This window comes from Triticum dicoccoides, chromosome 4B (assembly GCF_002162155.2).
Source record: "Triticum dicoccoides isolate Atlit2015 ecotype Zavitan chromosome 4B, WEW_v2.0, whole genome shotgun sequence".
Taxonomy (NCBI): domain Eukaryota; kingdom Viridiplantae; phylum Streptophyta; class Magnoliopsida; order Poales; family Poaceae; genus Triticum; species Triticum dicoccoides.
Genome location: NC_041387.1, coordinates 656,040,411 through 656,059,148, shown reverse-complemented (window position 1 = coordinate 656,059,148; position 18,738 = coordinate 656,040,411). Strand labels below are relative to the sequence as shown.

The window sequence follows — 18,738 nt, the reverse complement described above, 5'->3', positions numbered from 1 at the left end:
CCCGCAGGTAATCGAGGCGGGAGGGGATCGCGGTGACGCAGGTCTGAGCGGGGGAGGCGGCGGAGCAGGTACTTGGCGACGGCGACGGCGGAGCAGGTACTTGGCGATGGTGGCGGAGCACTTCCTGATGGGCGGCGATGACGACGGCGGCGGCAGCTGGGCGGCGCCGGCCCTATCGACGACGGAGGAAGAAGACAGGGGCGGAGGGGCTTCTTTCAGATGATTTTAAAACTACGAGGGCTTTTTTGCAAAATCACCCAGGAGGGAGTAGTAACTAGTAATAGGACAAGCATTAACTCTATCTCGATGCAGGCTGCCAGTCAAACAGCGCCGCCGTCGTCCCCTCCTGCATCATCTGTCTGCATGACAGCCCGGCCCCACTAGCCCCACGGATCCACCTGTCAAGCCATGCATGCATGCAGGCGAGCCACGTGTCCGTCCTCCGCCGGGCAAGCCAGGTCGCCGGCCCCATCCGGAACCCGAGGCACGCAGTCGTAGTAGGAGAGAGTAGATTCGTGCCGCCATCATACCGCGCCCACGTTTTTCCCCGATCGATTGATTTCTTCTCCTCCCCCCTCGCCCGCCGGGTCTCCAACGGCACCGCCGAAACGGCAGCGCGGCCGTCGCCTCGCCCGCATCCCTCGCTCGCGCGCCCGCCCGCGGCGACGAGGACTGGACGGTGGCGGGAGTGAGAAAGGAGGAAACTCTCCCGGAAGAGGCACTCCTCTTAGTCCACACGCGAGTCGCCAATACAAGGCAGCGTTTTAAAGCAGGCAATTAAGCCAGTGGGCGTTCCGTTTCCGTTTCATTCTCTTTCCCCTTCGGCCGTCGCGTCGATACATCTCTCTCCCCTCGGCGGCCATTAATTGGACGGGATATCGATCTAGCCAGAGATAAGCGTTGCGTCCGCGGACAGAGAGAGAGAGGCAGGGAGAAGGGCGGCCATGACCACCGGCGGGGAGGAGCAGCAGGGGCGGAGGCTGTTCGGCGTGTCCCTCACGGACAGGCCCGTCTGGCAGCAGTTCCTCATCTGCTCCTCCGGCTTCTTCTTCGGCTACCTCGTCAATGGCATCTGCGAGGTACGTACGCACGTGAATCCTTCCTCTCCTCGACCTCCTCCCCTCCTCCTCCTTACGATTATCACTCTACTCGTCCGTGTTCGTCGAATTCACGCAACATCATCATTTCACTGTATGTAAGTATGGAGATCTCGCAAGATTTTCTTCCTTATCGAAAGAGAAATCTCGCAAGATTTTACGTTTCCGAGTGCATTGATTTTTCCTGTTGAAAATCCGGAATTAATTGTGCTAGGATCGATAGATAGATAGATACTGTTTCTTTTCCACTCCCCGTGTGTATTTGTCTTCGTCCTAGACTTACTGACTGACTGACTCGTAGAGTTGCGTGGTCAACATGGTACCCCGAACCCGAAGCTTCTGCACACGTTCCCCTGATTTTTATTTTCTTTTTCCTCGTACAATTCCTGCACAAAATCGACGATCGATCTCCTATCGTTTTCCAAACTTTGTCGTGGCTAACTGAATTCTACGTGCCTCGTGCTTCTGCTGCAGGAATACGTCTACAACCGGCTCCAGTTCAGGTGAGCCTTCTATCTCACCCACCTAATGATTGGTGATTGATCACTTGCGAGACATACTTACTCTCACTCTCTCAGTGTACTAATGGTGTTTGTGGTGGTGGTGCAGCTATGGGTGGTACTTCACGTTCGTGCAGGGGTTCGTGTACCTGGCGCTGATCAGGCTGCAGGGGTTCACGATGAAGCACATGGTGAACCCGTGGCGGACCTACGTGCGCCTCTCCGCCGTGCTCATGGGATCCAACGGCCTCACCAAGGGCTCCCTCGCCTTCCTCAACTACCCCGCACAGATCATGTTCAAGTCCACCAAGGTGAGCTTCGCCAAACTCATTACTGCTCTTTCTAGTTTCTGACAGTGCAGTAGTAACTTGACTTATCATCATTGTTTCATTTTATTACTATTGCGGCATGGGATGTGTTGTGGTCTTGTGTGAGGAAATGGGAACCTTTCTGTTCTGGGGAATGCTCCAATTTGAGAATCCGACATCAGAGATGATGTTTGCTGAGCGGCCAAGCTATTCCTGTTAAATCATGTACAAATTCTAGCGTGTTTCTACTTTTGAGCCCGGGATAGTACACGTACTCCTCTCGCTAAAATTGCAGTACGTAGGGCAGGCAGGCTGAATGATTCTCATACACAATGTTGTTGATATGCGCATTCTGAATGATTATCTCTTAATTGGGTATGCACGGCAGGTTTGTTTTTAAAATGTATAGTTTTGCCTGTGACAAAATGTCTAGTATTTTTCCAGCAAGAAATTGATTTTCAATGGTGTTAAATAATGAACTAGTGGTAGTACTTCTGCGAAGGCCGAAGGGAATGTGCAGCTGAAGGAGTACACTGTTGCTTGTAGCACTTCCTCGGTTCCTTGTCCCTAGGAAGCAGAGCAGAAACCCATGTGAATGTTTACTTCTTCCCATGTTTTGAAACTCCCAATTGGTAGTAAGGTGACTACTGACTACTGGTGATTTTCTGACAGAAGTCGAAATGAAGTTGAGACCAGAGAATTTCAGATAGTACTTTATCTGAAAATAAAGAATTTCTAGTTTCAATCAGCGGTGCAGATCTTATTTCTGTATTTGACCTTTCACTCTGCCATTCAGGTGTTGCCGGTGATGATAATGGGAGCATTTATCCCAGGATTAAGACGCAAGTACCCGTTCCATGAGTACGTATCGGCAGTGATGCTCGTCATCGGCCTCATACTTTTCACGCTCGCGGACGCGCAAACGTCTCCTAATTTCAGCATGATCGGCGTGGCCATGGTGTCCAGTGCACTCATCATGGATGCCTTCCTGGGTAACCTGCAGGAAGCCATCTTCAAGATGAACCCTGACACTACACAGGTACTTTGTGTGCATCTTTGATGTCCACTACATGTTTCTGTCAGTTACTGAACTGGGAGGACACTGACACTGAATACTTGCTCTCTGGTTAGATGGAGATGCTGTTCTGCTCAACTGTTGTTGGCCTGCCTTTCCTCGCTGTGCCAATGGTGTTAACAGGGGAGCTTACGACAGCGTGGAGCGCGTGCTCTCAGGTATATGATCAGAATCTCTCATCCATGTTGTTTTTTCAGGGATTTCAATCATCAGATCCTTTAGTTCAGAATGTGTACAAACCAGATGGTAGGGAAAGAATCAACTACTCTTTTGTGAACAACACTAGCCTTCAGGAATCCATCTTTGGTAGAGTATAGTTCATTTGTACAGAACAAGACATCCCAGCACTACATTCTTCATTCTTCTGACTTGATTCTGACCACATTGTCCGGAAAAGTATCTGATCCACTTGAAATTTAAAAGTGCTCCTGGCTAACTTGCTGTTAGTACTTCTCCCCAAAAAGATTGCTGAAAAAGATTAATCTGACAGACGTTTATGTCCACTTGCAGCACTTGTACGTGTATGCCGTGTTGGTTTTCGAGGCGATGGCGACGTTCGTCGGGCAGGTGTCGGTGCTGTCCCTCATCGCGCTCTTCGGGGCAGCCACGACGGCCATGGTGACGACGGCGAGGAAGGCGGTGACCCTGCTCCTGTCGTACCTGATATTCACCAAGCCCATGACGGAGCAGCACGTCACGGGGCTCCTGCTGATCACCATGGGGATCGTGCTGAGGCTCCTGCCGGAGGACAAGGAGAAGAAGGGCACGGCCGAGCGCCAGCAGGCGAAGGCGCAGCGCGGCGAGGAGAAGCGGCGGGGAGACGGAGTAGAGGAGGAGACATCGCCGTTGGTATGATCGGTGACTTGGATGAGCTGAACGAATAACAAATCAGAGTGCAGGATTTGGCCAAGTCTGCTTTTGTGAACCTTTGTCCAGTTTGTGTTGTTTGATGTCGTGGAACTGTTTTGGGGATTGTAACTTGTAAGTTAAAGGAACAAATCAGAGTGCAGGATGGCGATGATCAGAGATGGATTAGATGTTGTTAATCCTTTTCCCTTGGGTCTCTGTGACAATATATCATGGACAACTGAGATTATCAATTAAGTGGAAAATCACATAAAATTCGTTAAAGTCATCTTCTCCAGACCAGACTAAGCTTCTCATTGACATCTTTGATGTTCCTCCGTGTCGTAGTTTTTGCTTTTGAAAACACCTCACTGATGACCTTTTTTTTAGAATATTGATGACACCTCACTCGAGCTTATTATTGATCATACTTCTCTCCGTTCATGGCGGAATGTGATATGTCCAGCCGTCTCCTTCGTTTGCTTGATCTCCCTAGTAAAAGGCGTGTGTTCTGCTCTGCTCCGTTCCTCTGGTCCACTGCACAGTTTGAAACGGTGAACCCATCTCCAGAAGATCTTGCCGAAACCATAATGCCTAAAATCACTAGTTAAGATGTACCTCTTGCACATGTCACTCTCACTCCCTTTGGTGGTGAAGATTTTATCTCAATCATGCATCCAAATCACGAACCATTTTCGATGTTGCGTTTCCCATGTTGAGATCTTCGAAATTAGATCCAATGTTAATAGATTTGGACGAACTATTTTTTCCAAAAAAAAGAAGCAGAAAAAACAGGAAACAAAGAACAAAAACATGGGAGGCATGTTTTGTGCATTTTCACTTTTCAGGAAGCGCAGTTGTGCTTCAACGTGAAGTACAAGTTTGTTTTTGACTTTTCAGAAACACAACTATGTTTTTTACTTTTTCGGAAAGCATGTTTGTGCTTTATTGGGAAGCATAACAGTCCTTTTCACACGGTGTGCTTCACGCGAGAAAAAATAATCCCCCCCCCCCTCTACGGAAAACCAAAAATGACCGTAGAAAAATAAAATCACTCCAAGAGAAGAAGTGAAGGAAATATGCCCTAGAGGCAGTAATAAAGTTATTTTTTATATTTTCTTATTCATGATAAATGTTTATTATTCATGGTAGAATTGTATTAACCGGAAACTTGATACATATGTGAATACATAGAAAAAACACTGTGTCCCTAGTATGCTTCTACTTGACTAGCTCGTTGATCAAAGATGGTTAAGTTCCTAGCCATGGACAGTGGCGTAGCTAGGGGTGGCTTATGATATAGTGTAGTAAAATTGGATATGTGCGATAAAATTGGATATGCATAAAGCTTATGACCGGGTTGAATGGCCTTTTCTCAAGGAGATTATGCTCAAACTTGGATTTCGTGAGGTGTGGGTAAATTTTATTATGGAGTGTGTTTCTACTGTTGAATATCGTATTCGGTTTAATGCGGAGGAGAGTGAAAGCTTTAAACCTACTAGGGGGCTGAGGCAAGGAGACCCGCTGTCTCCTTACCTGTTCCTGTTATGCACGGAGGGTCTCACAACTTTACTAACGCATGCGGAAGGAAATGGGAATATTTCAGGAGTAAAGGTTTGCAGAGATGCCCCATCTGTCACGAACCTTCTTTTTGCTGATGACTCTTTAATCCTTATGAAAGCAAATTTGCAAAGTGCGGAAACATTAAAATCAGTTCTAGATTCGTATTGCGCAGCTTCAGGGCAGATGGTCAGTGTTGACAAATCCAACATCTTTTTTAGCCCTAATACGGGAGTGGACACTAGAGAACAAATGTGTACAATTCTCAATATAATGACTGAGGCCTTGAATGACAAATATTTAGGACTGCCGGCCAATGTGGGTTTAGATAAAACCGATTGTTTCCAATACTTAATTGATCGTATTGTTCAGAGAATTAGTGGCGGAAGGAAAAACTTCTGTGAGGAAAGGAGATCTTACTTAAAGCGGTTGTTCAAGCTATTCCCACCTATGCAATGTCAGTCTTTAAAATTCCTAAAAAAAATTGCAAAGGAATTATTGATGCGATGGCGCATTTCTGTTGGGGAGATGAGGACAACCAAAGGAGGATGCATTGGATGGCTTGGTGGAAAATGTGTGTACCCAAGAACCAAGGAGGAATGGGTTTTCGGGATATCCATTGTTTCAATTTGGCTATGCTGGCTAAACAGGCTTGGCGTCTTCTCGAGAATCCGGATTCTTTATGTGCTACTATTTTGAGAGTCAAATACTATCCTGACGGTGACTTGTTGAACACTGACCTCAAGAAGGGATCTTCCTTTACCTGGCAAAGTATTATGGCGGGTGTGAGCTCCCTGAAGCGTGGTCATATTTGGCGAGTGGGAAACGGGCAGAATATTGACATTTGGGAGGACGCATGGATTCCAAATTGTGCAAACCGTAAAATTGTTACCCCTAAGGGAGGCCAGTTGTTACGGAAGGTAGCAGATTTGATTGATCCAATCCTAAATAGTTGGGATGAAGATCTTCTCACACAGACTCTATGGCCTATTGATGTTCAGCGAGTGCTTACGATCCCGATATCGCAACATGATATGCCAGATTTCATAGCTTGGAATTTCACAAAAAATGGGATTTTTTCAGTTCGGTCTGCTTATTTTGTGAAATGGGACCACCAATATGGGAACAAGTTACGACATACCAATGGGATGGGACATATCACGGTCAATCCTATTTGGGCGAGGATTTGGAAGCTTGCTTGTCCAGCAAAGGTTAAAATATTTATTTGGCGTACACTTCACGGCAATATTCCGTGTCGTGTTAACTTAGCTAATAGACATGTGAAAGTCTCGCCTAAGTGTCCTGCCTGCTCATCTGGGCCAGAAGACACAAAACACTTGTTGTTTCTATGTGACAGAGCAAAAGAAGTCTGGAGAAGACTAGGGATGGACGATATTATCGACAGAGCTTGTAAAATAGACTATGCGGGTGAGGTAATCTTGGAATATTTACTTTCATTACCAGATCAGGAACTATGTATTATGGGCACTCGTAATGTGCGTGACATGATTGCCATATCAGCCTGGTACTTGTGGTGGGAAAGGCGCAAATTGGTACACAATGAGACTACTCAGAATGCACAACAGATATCCATGGGGATACGCGCTCTCGCTGCCAATTTTGTTAATGCCTCGCCGAAGGCTTCCATTAAAAGAGGAGGATGGTCTAATCCCCCGATGGGATTTGTTAAACTTAATGTTGATGCTTCTTTTGATCACGACCTTCTCAGGGGTACGATCGGGGCTGTCTTAAGAGATGACAAAGGTAGGTTCATCGGTGGAGGAAATGGTAAGATTGACTGGTATGCAGATGTGTTGATGGCTGAAGCTTTGGCGTTAAAATTTGGCCTATCGCTTGCGCAAAGGACGGGTTGTAATCGCATAATTATTAACTCGGATAATATGGAGGTGATCGAGACCATGAACGAAGGAGGACGATGGGCAGCAGCTACAATTTTTTATGACTGTTTTCACTTAGCTTGTGATTTTCCTATTTCTAGATTCGAGCATTGTAATAGAGAAGCAAATAAAGTTGCTCATGAACTTGCCAAGTTGGCTAGATTTTCTTTCATTTCTGATTGGTTTGAGGAACCATATAATGCAATTGTACCAATCCTCATAAACGATGTAATGATTATTTCAAATGAATAAAGTTCGAACTTTCTTTCAAAAAATATAGTGTAGTAAAAATAAATAAACTTATGTAAATATAGTGTAGTAAAAAAATCTTTAAAAATAAATAAACTTATGTAAATATTTCTATTGATGGACCACCCTGGTTTATTGGGCTGGCTACGCCACTGGCCATGGACATGTGTTGTCATTTGATGAACGGGATCACATCATTACAAGAATGATGTGATGGACAAGACCCATCCGTTAGCTTAGCATAATGATCATTCAGTTTTATTGCTACGGTTTTCTTCATGTCAAATATATATTCCTCCGACTATGATATTATGCAACTCCCGGACACCGGAGGAATGCCTTATGTGCTATCAAATGTCACAACGTAATTGGGTGATTATAAAGATGCTCTACAGGTATCTCCGAAGGTGTTTGTTGGGTTGGCATAGACTGAGATTAGGATTTGTCCTTCCGAGTATCGGAGAGGTATCTCTGGGCTCTCTCGGTAATGCACATCATATGAAGCCTTGCAAGCAATGTGACTAATGAGTTAGTTATGGGAGGATGCATTATGAAACGAGTAAAGAGACTTGCCAGTAACGAGATTGAACTAGGTATGAAGATACCGACGATCGAATCTCGGGCAAGTAACATACCGATGACAAAGGGAATAACGTATGCTGACATTGCGGTTCGACCGATAAAGATCTTCGTAGATTATGTGAGAACCAATATGAGCATCCAGGTTCCGCTATTGGTTATTGACCGGAGAGGTGTCTCGGTCATGTCTACATAGTTCTTGAACCCGTAGGGTCCGCACGCTTAATGTTCGATGGCGATATGTATTATATGAGTTATGTGTTTTGGTGACCGAAGGTAGTTTGGAGTCCCGGATGAGATCACGGACATGGCGAAGAGTCTCGAAATGGTCGAGAGGTAAAGATTGATATATTGGAAGGTTATATTCGGACACCAGAATGGTTCTAGAGTGGTTCGGGTATTTTTCGGAGTACGAGGGATTACCGGAACCCCCCGGGGAAGTAATGAGCCTTATTGGGCCATAGGGGAGAGGAGGAGGCAGGCCACAGGAGGTGGCGCCCCCCCCCCAATGGGAGTCCAAAGTGGACAAGGGGAGGGGCGCGTCCCCCCTTTCCTTCTCCTCTCTCTCTCTCCCTCCACTTCCCTCTTTCCCCCTCCGTTGGAAAGGAAGGGGGCCGACTAGGACTGGGAGTCCTAGTTGGACTCCCCCCACTTGGGCGCGCCCTAGGCGAGCCCTCTCCCCTCTCCCTCCTTTATATACGGGGGCAAGGGGCATCCCAAAGAACAACAATTGTTTCTTAGCCATGTGCGGTGCCCCCCTCCACCGTTTACTTCTCCGGTCATATCGTCGTAGTGCTTAGGCAAAGCCCTGTGCGGATCAGATCACCATCACCGTCACCATGCCATCGTGCTGACGGAAATCATCGACTCCTTCGTACCTCTATTGGATCAAGAGTTCGAGGGACGTCATCGAGCTGAACGTGTGCAGAACTCGGAGGTGTCGTACATTCGGTACTTGATCGGTTGATTCGAGAAGACGTTCGACTACATCTACCGCGTTAAGTTAACGCTTCCGCTTTCGGTCTACGAGGGTACGTAGACACACTCTCCCCCTCTCGTTGTTATGCATCTCCTAGATAGATCTTGCGTGAGCATAAGCATTTTTTTGAAATTGCATGCTACGTTTCTGAACAAGAAGACAGTGTCCGGTTCAAGCCATTTAGTTTTTCGTCCATAAGTCAACCCAGAGGAGGAACACCAATCACAAATTTCAATCTTATCTTTCCTTCTCCTCTAAACCTCAAAGAAATTTCGAAGTATCTCTCTCTCTCTTTCTCTCTCTCTCTTATCGTTTTCAGTTGAATACTCTCATGTGAAGGATCTATGATATGTTCCTGCAAAGATAAGGACCTACGATATGCTTCTCCCCCGATCTCTAAGTTATTTCTCTTGAATCCATGCTCTTGCATCCTTCTATTGTACTAAAAATTATTTCCATGCTAGGGTCCATACTCGTTTTGAACCGTTTTACTTGTTGAGCACTTAATCTTTGATGTTTTTTTGGCGGGAGAATGGTCACATATGTTATGAAGATTCAATCTTGCATCCTTCTATTGGACTGAAAATTATTTTTGGTTAGATATGTATCTGAGGAGTGCCACCGCTCGTGCTCTTGCATGAGGGGAACTTTTTTTTTGCCGGATAAACTTTCAATCTATTCATCTTCAATCATGGTAGTACAACGAACACTAGAAATAATAAAAATTACATCCAGATCCGTAGAACACCTAGCGACGACTACAAGCACTGAAGCGAGCCGAAGGCGCGCCACTGTCATCGCCCCTTCCTCGCCAGAGTCGGGCAAACCTTGTTGTACTTGATAGTCGGGAAGTCGTCGTGCTAAGGCCCCATAGAACCAACACACCAGAAGAGCAACTGCCGCCGATGAAGAGTGTAGATAAGAAGGATCCAACCTGAAGACGCACGAACAAAGACGAACGACGAACAGATCCGAGCAAATCCACCAGAGATAGATCCACCGGAGACACACCTCCACATGCCCACCGACGATGCTAGACGCATCACCAGAACGGGGACTAGGCTGGGAGACCTTTATTCCGTCTTCAGGAAGTCGTCGCTGTCTCGCCTTTCTGAGTAGGACACAAACCCAAACCAACCTCGAAAAAAGATCTAAAAATGGAACCCTCCCACCGGCAAGGGCCGGGATCCGCTCCGTCCCCATGGCCCTAAGGCCACGGTAGATGGGGCGAACTAGCGCTGGTGCCGGTGGGAGACAGAGAAACCCTAGTTTTTTTTGGATAGGCGATGACTGGCTAGGACTTCCGCAACAATTGCTCATAGGCACTAAATTTTCTTTCAAGGAGTCAATTTCATTGATCGACCCCAAAGGAACAAGTACAAAACAACTTCATGAGAGGAAATTATATCAGCCAAGTGGGCATGTCCGGCAACAATCGCCACATTTGGCATAGATAATGATTTTAATTTGTTATATGTTAATGTTAGTTTGCATCACTTTGTCTTTCAGGAAGCAAAAACCTACCACCGATTGATGTTTGAGTTTTTGAGCACCTCTTCACACACACATCGATGGGTTTAATCCCTACTGACATCAGATTTTGATACGGCCAAGAACTTAATTAAGATGGCCTCAAATGGAGAAGTGCTCAAAGTAAGAAAGTTTCGTATCATCAAAAGGAAAAACTTCGATATTTGGGTCATAGCCATCCGGTCTCATCTCTAAGGTCGAAGTTATGTTTGAAGTACTCAGATTTTGTATTCAGAATACTATTCGGCTGATTACGCCCCCAAGATGGCCTCATATGAGAAACGTTTCTACACGGATTGTCTCCGTCTCGTCGAAACCATCAATTTTGATATAAACAACGTCTAAATCGGTGTTCATATGCAAAATTTAGAGCCAAAACATGTGCTACATAAATCTGCCCCGGAAGTTCTAGGCAAAACTTCCGGGGAGGTTCCGGCTAAGCAGAAACTTTGCACGCGGTGCGCCCCGAAAACTCAAATTTCATTATTATTTGCAGAATTGCGGGCCTGAATCCAACCTCAAGATGACCTCGGATGAAAAAGTGATCAACTGAAGAGTTTTTCTCCATTGCAAGATCTACAACTTTGCTTTTTGGACCATCGCAATCCGAGGCCATTGCAAGATTTATTTCAGGATTTCCGGCGATGCTCGTTCAGTGGGAGGAGGCGTTCCCTGTCGACTACGAAGCGCCTACGGTGACTGTAAAATCTCGAGATGATATGTCTGTTTAGTCTCTCAAAGATATTCATAAGGATAGGGTGCGCGTGTGTGCGTTAAAAGGGGTGAGTGTATGCGCATATATATAAGCGCTTGCGTGTATACTGTGTTAAAAAAAACTGGAGACGTTCAGCCGCATGTGTGGAACTTGCAACCCAAGCAAACAAAACCATATTTTGTTACCAAGTGGTCAGCTTGGTAAGATAAAAAAAATTGCATTCAATGAAAACCATATTTTGTTGATCAATTCTTGATTTTTTTTGCATAATTGGTCAAAAAAATTGAGAAATCATATTGGTCGATTATATGGAGAACGAGATGCCTCAAGTAGTATATGGGCTTCCACCAGAATTCTTAGAACTGTCAGGTCCAGTACACCGGCAAGGCCCATTTGTACCACCAAGCCGACATCGTCTTTCAAAAGAAAAAAAGCCCAAGCCGACATCGTTTCTCGTAAGCATCCATTTCAGCAGTGGTGGTTCTTCTCAAAAAAAAAAAAAACTAGCAGTGGTGGTACGTACTTTCTTAAAATACAAAGTCATTTCAGCTAAAAAAAATACAAGTACTCTCTGGCACGTCGTCATGTTGCAATACCGTGGCCTCTATTTGCCCATGATCTAAACACGTGGGGAGTTTTTTATAGCTGGAATCCTCAATGATCATGTAGCTAGCGTGCGTACGTACGTGTGGACAATGTGGATTAAGCAAAGGTATATAGGTATCACGGGGAAAACTTGTACAGGATCTGCTCTTAGATGAGATCGATGCGATCAATCTTTTTAAAGACACAAAACATGTTCAAAAATTATGAATTTTTTTTTGGAGACACTCATCCATCTTTGATGTACAAACTCAAAAAGTTTCAGCTCCTAATTCAAACTACACTTAGAGGAACAAAAAAGACAAAATCATGAATAGTGTCAAAAACTGTTCACCTAAAGCTGACATTATTCATATTCAATTTTTCTTTTCGGATCTCTAATTGTAGATCGAGTTTTGAACTGTTTTTTTTAGTTGTAGACATAACCTGTAGGTAAGTTGTAAATTATTTTCAGAATTTTTTCGATTGTCTAAATATGAAAATTTTAGGTTGACCCTACGATCTCATCTAAAGAGCTGATCCTATACTAGTCTCCCCCTAGGTATCACGCCCCGCCTTGCCGCCTCGGGGAGGACACATCAACGGCAGTGCGGGGTGGCACCACACTACATGATGGGATCCTACTGTCGACAGCACCCGCGGCTTGCCTCGGCTCGGCACAGCATGCGCATCTACAGTCGGGCGCCCGAACCCGCCTCAAACGTCTGCGCGGGTCATACGGTCACTGGCCGGTCATGAAATTTCGACCCAGGCGAACGTCTTAAACGCATCTCAAATGTTTGGGCTGACCGTCCCCCTCATATCCAGCCCAAATATAAGACGGATATGGTGCGCCCGGGTGCGTCCGCCACGTCTTACTCAGCCCACACTGGCCCATCCGACCTCACATATATTCGGCCCCATCCGCTCGCCGGATCAAACCATAGCCACTTCACACTCTAGTCCCCTCCACTCCCGCCACCACCCAAACTCAGCTCCCGCGATTCTCGGCAGTCTCCGGCATGACGGACAGCGGAACCGAGTCCTTCGCCTCCAGATCTATCAACCCCGAGCTCATCCACACAACCCCGAGGAGGAGATGGTCGTCCGTCTTGCGCTCTGTAGCTCCCAGGAAGAGGCCCGTGCCTGGCAGCGCTCGGATTCCTTCCATCGGGGAATCCATTGCGTCCACCCAAATGTCGCATGGATCCGTCGCTAGGTGTGCCATCGCTGCCTCACTGGAGGCGGTGCGGTTCATCTAGCGTCTGAACACGGTGCCGGACGCGCAACTCCTCCGTTGGCGCGCCGAGCATCGGGACGCGCCATGGTCCTCATTCGATGAGAACATGGCACAGGCGTGCCCGCCGTGCGAGGCAGCGGGCGCGGGAGACGGCGGCAGCCCATGCGGTGGTGGACGTCGGCGAGGCGGAGTTGCATTCTTCGGCACCCCGTATGGTGCAGCAGTTCGGGTGCCGCAATCGCATCATGGTGGACGTCGCCGGCTCGTCCCAGGACGGATCCATCATCGATCTGACGTCCACCGACACCGTTCGGGTTCCGGGCTCCGGCGAGGAAGAGTAATGCATGGGCGACAGCAGCGCCTTGAGTCTCGTGAGCCAGCTCGTGTCCCATGCCCTACTCAACCTTGCCAGCAACCGGACCAACGCTCTGTGGGGCGCAGCCAGCCGTCGGACATGGCATGGCAGAGCTGGACGAGCTCCGCTTAAAGATCGTTGTGTTGCACGTAATAATATGGATTTGACATTTCTATTTTTTAAGTATGCGGATGTGGTGCATTATTTGAGGCGTGGTCGGTTATTGGACGTGTCCGTGGATGTTTGAGGGTCGGATTTGTCTAATCCGGCTGTATATGCTCTAATGGGGAGCAACTACTCCACTGAGTGCGGGAGGAACCGAAGCAGCATCCTTGACCTGCATTGACCGTGGCTGGCGCTCGACACGGCGGGGTGGACTGGTGGTGCCGCTCGGGCCGCGCGCTCGGGGGCCGGGGGCCAGGGCCAATTGGCCGAAGCAAAGCCGAGGACGAGCAGAGGAGAGGCTTTCCGCTGTGGCGCCTCGTGCTCGTGCTGTTTACATGGCGGGGTCGGGTCGGGGCCAGCCACCTTTACGCCGCTGCGTGCTGCACTGCACTGCACTGCTGTCCGCGAGGGGCGCCGATCGCTCGCTCTGATGGGCGTCACATGCGCCATGCATGCAATGCAGTCCCACTCCCAGTCCACCTCCTCTCCTCTTTTCACGCAGCGTCGCGGTGCCGACTGCCTAGCCGCTGCCGTCTGCCGACCAGACCTCGCCGTGCCACCAACCCGCCGGCCGGCCGGTGTCTCCTTGCTCCGCGCCGGCGCGCGGCGACGCACGAGGAAACCGGCCGCCCCACCCGACACGCCGACAGCGCGCGACGCTGTTTTCCAAGCGGATAACGCGCGCACCCGCTCCCTGGTCCGAGGGGCGCGGAGACCGAAGCGCGCACTGCCGTGCCGTGCCGTGCGTGCTCCGTCCTCGGTGCGCGCGCGGTGCTCCGGCCCTTTTCCTTTTGCCTGAGCCTGACGAGACGTCTTTGTATGCACGCATGCGTCCACGCGCCCCTAAAACTGAAGCTCGCACGCACGCAGGGGCATGCGGATGGATGTGGCGTGGTGACGGTGGCGTGCCTGCCTCGCGGGACATGCATTCCGAGCATGTGCATCGTCCCGTTTTCCCGGCGCAACGCGTACATGCGTGCTCGCTGCGTCCGTGCGAACACAATAGGGCGTCTCTAACCAACGACGACCCTCAAACCGACCGCATATGCAACGTTCGGACAACGCTGTTTTGGACGTGTTATGCTATTCCACACGGGTTTGTATTGTTTTATAGGATGGGCCGGACGTGTTTTCTCCTGCAAACCGGAGATAAACGTGGGGGCTTTGCGGGCGTCCAGACCGTAACCACGCTCGTCTCTAACCGCCCTGGCCTACCCAAACCTCCACCCCACCCCTCCCGTATTTTTCATTTCACGCATCGCGCCGCTTACTGTGTCGCATTCATGCCAGTTCAGAGCATGCAGCGGGCGACATTGATGCCCGCGATTTGACCAGATGGGAGGGCGGCGCAGACGGACGCGACCTTTCACTGCCAGCATTGAAGCGGCGAACTGGGCGAGAGAGTACTGCCCACTACTCGTCCGGCCGAACACGCCTCCTCACTGCATTCAAACGGTTGCAGACTGTCCGCCTTCCTCCATTTAAAACCCGCGCGTGTGCCGAGAAATCTACTCTGGCCACACGTCCATTCACGAGCCGCCAGTCATTAAACACAACACCGGTTGGCTCCGGCCATTCCCGTGCTATTTAAACGATGCCCAGACATCGGGCAAAAATTGCACCACACTCCCTCCCATCTCCTCCTTGCATATCATTTTTTCCACAAGCTCCATGGCATCCGACGAGTAGGAGGACGAGTTCTCCAACATACTAGCTGGCTAAGTGGGCCGTCGTGCCCATCGGATATGAGCCAGGCAACTCTCTGCTCCGCCTCCGTCGACGGTACGGGTGGCTGCAGGCCAGCTCACGACGGTTGAAGCTCCTAGCCGACGCGTCATTCAGCAACTCGCCGAGGAGTGGCATGTTGCTCCATGCTGGCACACGGTGGACCACAGCGGCATAGGCATCGTGCCTCCGGGGACAAGTCGTGCCGCACCGTTCCTCCCATGCTGATGCTCACGCTATTCGTCGTCAACGTGTCCGTGACTGCGCCCTGTCGGCGACGCGGCATCTAGCACGTCTGGTCCACACCCGCCGCCATCATCGAGGGGAAGTAGAAGATGGGAGGCCGCCGCCGCCGCTTGGGTCTCATGAAGGCCACTGTCGAGCGAAGCCGGTGTCTTGTCCAGTTCAGCGCAAACCATCGTCGACCCCCGTCTGGGCTTCACAGATGCGGAGCCCCCAATCCCCTCCGGCCGAAGCACCCCCTTTGCCACTCCGATGAGCGGTGCAGCCTGACATAGGGAAGATACGGGGAAGAATATACCTCCGGGGCTCACGGCGGTCCGCAAGCGGGTTGCCAGACATGGGGAAGACAAATGGGATCCACTAGGCTGGCCATAGACTAATGTAGTGTATCTGTGTCGTGGGAATGGAGCTCCACGTGGCTGGACGTGCACATAGTTTTAGATATTTAAGTAAAATATGTCCAAAATGTAATGAATTTCATCCGGTTTATATGAAATTTGTCGTGTTTGCATGAGTTTCTTCTGGTTTGTTGAATAAGTGTTTGAAATCTATGCGGGCAGTATTAGATGGCGACCTCCCGCATCTGTGTCCATGGACTGACCCCCCTGTCTATGGCCGGATGCTGAAGAAAATTTACGGGTTGCTGTTGGAGATGCCCTTACAGTCATTTAAAGATAAAATAAAATTGAAGAGTTTTTCTTTTAAGAATGAAATTGAAGAGTTGCTACATATGCAAATCGCACATACACGGGCGTACCCCGTGGGGTGGGAAGGATGTGCTCTCTTTTGGTGTTAAGCATCGACAGCCGGACTTCTCGGATTGACCGGACGGACGCATATTCATTGATCGGAGGGAAAAAAATTCAAGGAATTGCTACATGCACGGCCGTAGCCGTGGGAAGGACGTGCTCTCTTTACAATCCCACACATTAGTTCGTTACTGTGAGTGCTCCACCTACTTTTTTTTTGAACATCAGTATAGACGCAAACGCTCATACATACGCGCATACACTCATCCAGTACTCCGCCTACTTGATAGAACTACAGTAGTGATCAGTTAACAAAGAGAGACGGTGTCTGTACATGCAAGTCAAGTCCTCGCCGAACACATGCCACTTTTTTTTAGCTTACGCAAGCCACTTTGTTGCCTGGTCTTGGACGTACTTGTCAACTGAATTTGATTTCACATCGATTTCAACTTTTTCAAACTAAAAAGAGAAACTATTGACGATGGTGAAACCTACCTAATTTGTTTTCATGTGATCTATTGTACGGTCTTTTCTTTTTACAGAAATCTAATTCGTCGCTTGGGATCATATGCTCCTATCCGCCAAAAAATGTTTTTGCAAATGTCAAAAAATTGTCACACTGAATTGCTACACGCAAATTGTTTTAAAAGGATTAAGCATTTTGACATGTGCAAAAAAAACGACAACAAAAGTTACCTCTAAATGTTACACTTGATTTTATTTTATTTTCATCGACGAAGCAGTGCTATCCCCTTTCTCATGAAAATGTCAGGCACGCTTGTTAGACTAACATGAACATCCACACACAAAAATAAAAATAACAATTTCATTTATTATTTATTTTGAATTTATTGTTCATCCGGGAGCATATGCTCCCAGAGCCAAAACAGTTATTGTAGCAACAATCTATTAATTAACCAAACAAAATACATCAAATCTTTCTCGTATGTAAATGGATGGCGTCCTGTATACGCTTAACGCAATCTCTAATGGATACCATGCTTCACTGATCACTAGTATCTATTGGAATATTCTGACAAAATTAGTAATATTTATTGTCCATATATTTTCCATGACAATTCTGATGATTAATATTTACACCTTGCCAAAAAAAACAGTAAGCGTTAAAAAATTAGATAATCTAATTGCACACTTCCTATAAGATTATCTATTTACGAATCAAGGTAAATACATTCTTGTGTTTAGACAGTTTGCCGAAATGGCTTTGGCCTGGATAAACTTTGCAAAAATGCATTGTGAGTTTCTAGCATCTTAACATATTGGTGACCATCGCTTTCCAGACATGTATACTATACACAAGTGTTCCCTTTTTTTTGGCAAGTAATGGCAGGAAACTTGGCCTGCTCCTGGAAAAAACAATGGCATTGTCGATGCCAGACTTTTTGTTTTGTTTCAGTAGTGTAATTGAGTTACTTTGTTTGTCGTTGTTACCCAAACTGTAGTTTTCGTCATTCATATAATATGACATTTTACGGCGAGAACGAAGGACGCACCTTGCAATAGATGAAGAAGGGGGAACGATCTGTAGAAAGAAGACAAATTCCACGTGAGGCATCTCCAATGATTACCAAGCTTCGGGCACCGCTAGAACAACGTGGTCCAGTCAAGTTATAACACTTACTAGGAGTGTTATAGTCGAGCTGGGCACAAATTCAATACACCACCGATGAATGCAAGAACAGGTAACATGCATTACTGGCACCATCCAGTAGACATCTTGACAACCCAGATAATAACACAAAGAGGCCCCAACAATCAATAAAACAATACGACATAAGAATGCACAAAACAGCCTCACGAGACCCACTAAAACCACGCAAATCCAATCAATTTATAATGCCTACTTGCTAATGGAGCCGAGCACAAGTTCAACACGCCATGACAATGCAAGCAAGAAGACGTGACATATCATGCTTAACAATGCAGATGGTAGCACATAAGAGGGTCCAGGAGATGATAAACAACAACAAATTTTTTCCGAGGGTACACGATAACAACGACATCACGGCTCAGACTCCACCAAATTTTCCTAATCTTATTCAACTTGAATGAATAAAAATAGAAGGAGCCTCACTAGATCCATCCCAAGAAAAAGAAACCCCCCACAAACCCCTACCAAGATTGATAAGAAAAGCACCAAAAGCCAGCCAAGGAGGGAGGGGTGGACTGAAGGAGAAAAAGCTTCAGGCTCCGGTCAACACAGCAGATAAAAGCGAGAAACAGAAGCGAGCGAGGAGGACCAGCCCAACCCCCAACGCCGCGACCCCTCCCCCACCCCCCCCAATGGCGGCAGCAGCAGCTTCGCCCGCCGCAGCCGCTCTC

At 47.7% G+C, this 18,738-nt stretch overlaps 2 protein-coding genes across 2 annotated transcripts; both read left to right on the top strand.

Annotated features, from left to right (window-relative positions):
- Positions 1-595: 595 nt before the first annotated feature.
- LOC119292092 (UDP-galactose/UDP-glucose transporter 2-like) lies at positions 596-4,029 on the top strand. The gene is made up of 6 exons (XM_037570921.1): positions 596-1,079; positions 1,572-1,600; positions 1,707-1,908; positions 2,702-2,944; positions 3,037-3,138; positions 3,491-4,029. Exons 1-6 carry the CDS (start codon positions 945-947, stop codon positions 3,833-3,835), a joined length of 1,056 nt encoding a protein of 351 aa, XP_037426818.1. The 5' UTR covers positions 596-944; the 3' UTR covers positions 3,836-4,029.
- A 1,117-nt stretch (positions 4,030-5,146) lies between these two features.
- Positions 5,147-10,625, top strand: LOC119292994 (the record flags this gene model as incomplete). Its single annotated transcript, XM_037571616.1, has 4 exons — positions 5,147-5,345; positions 5,789-6,558; positions 6,808-7,187; positions 10,601-10,625. Coding segments are annotated over 4 exons (1,374 nt in total), but the record flags the coding sequence as incomplete, so codon positions are not given.
- Between the last annotated feature and the right edge of the window lie 8,113 nt (positions 10,626-18,738).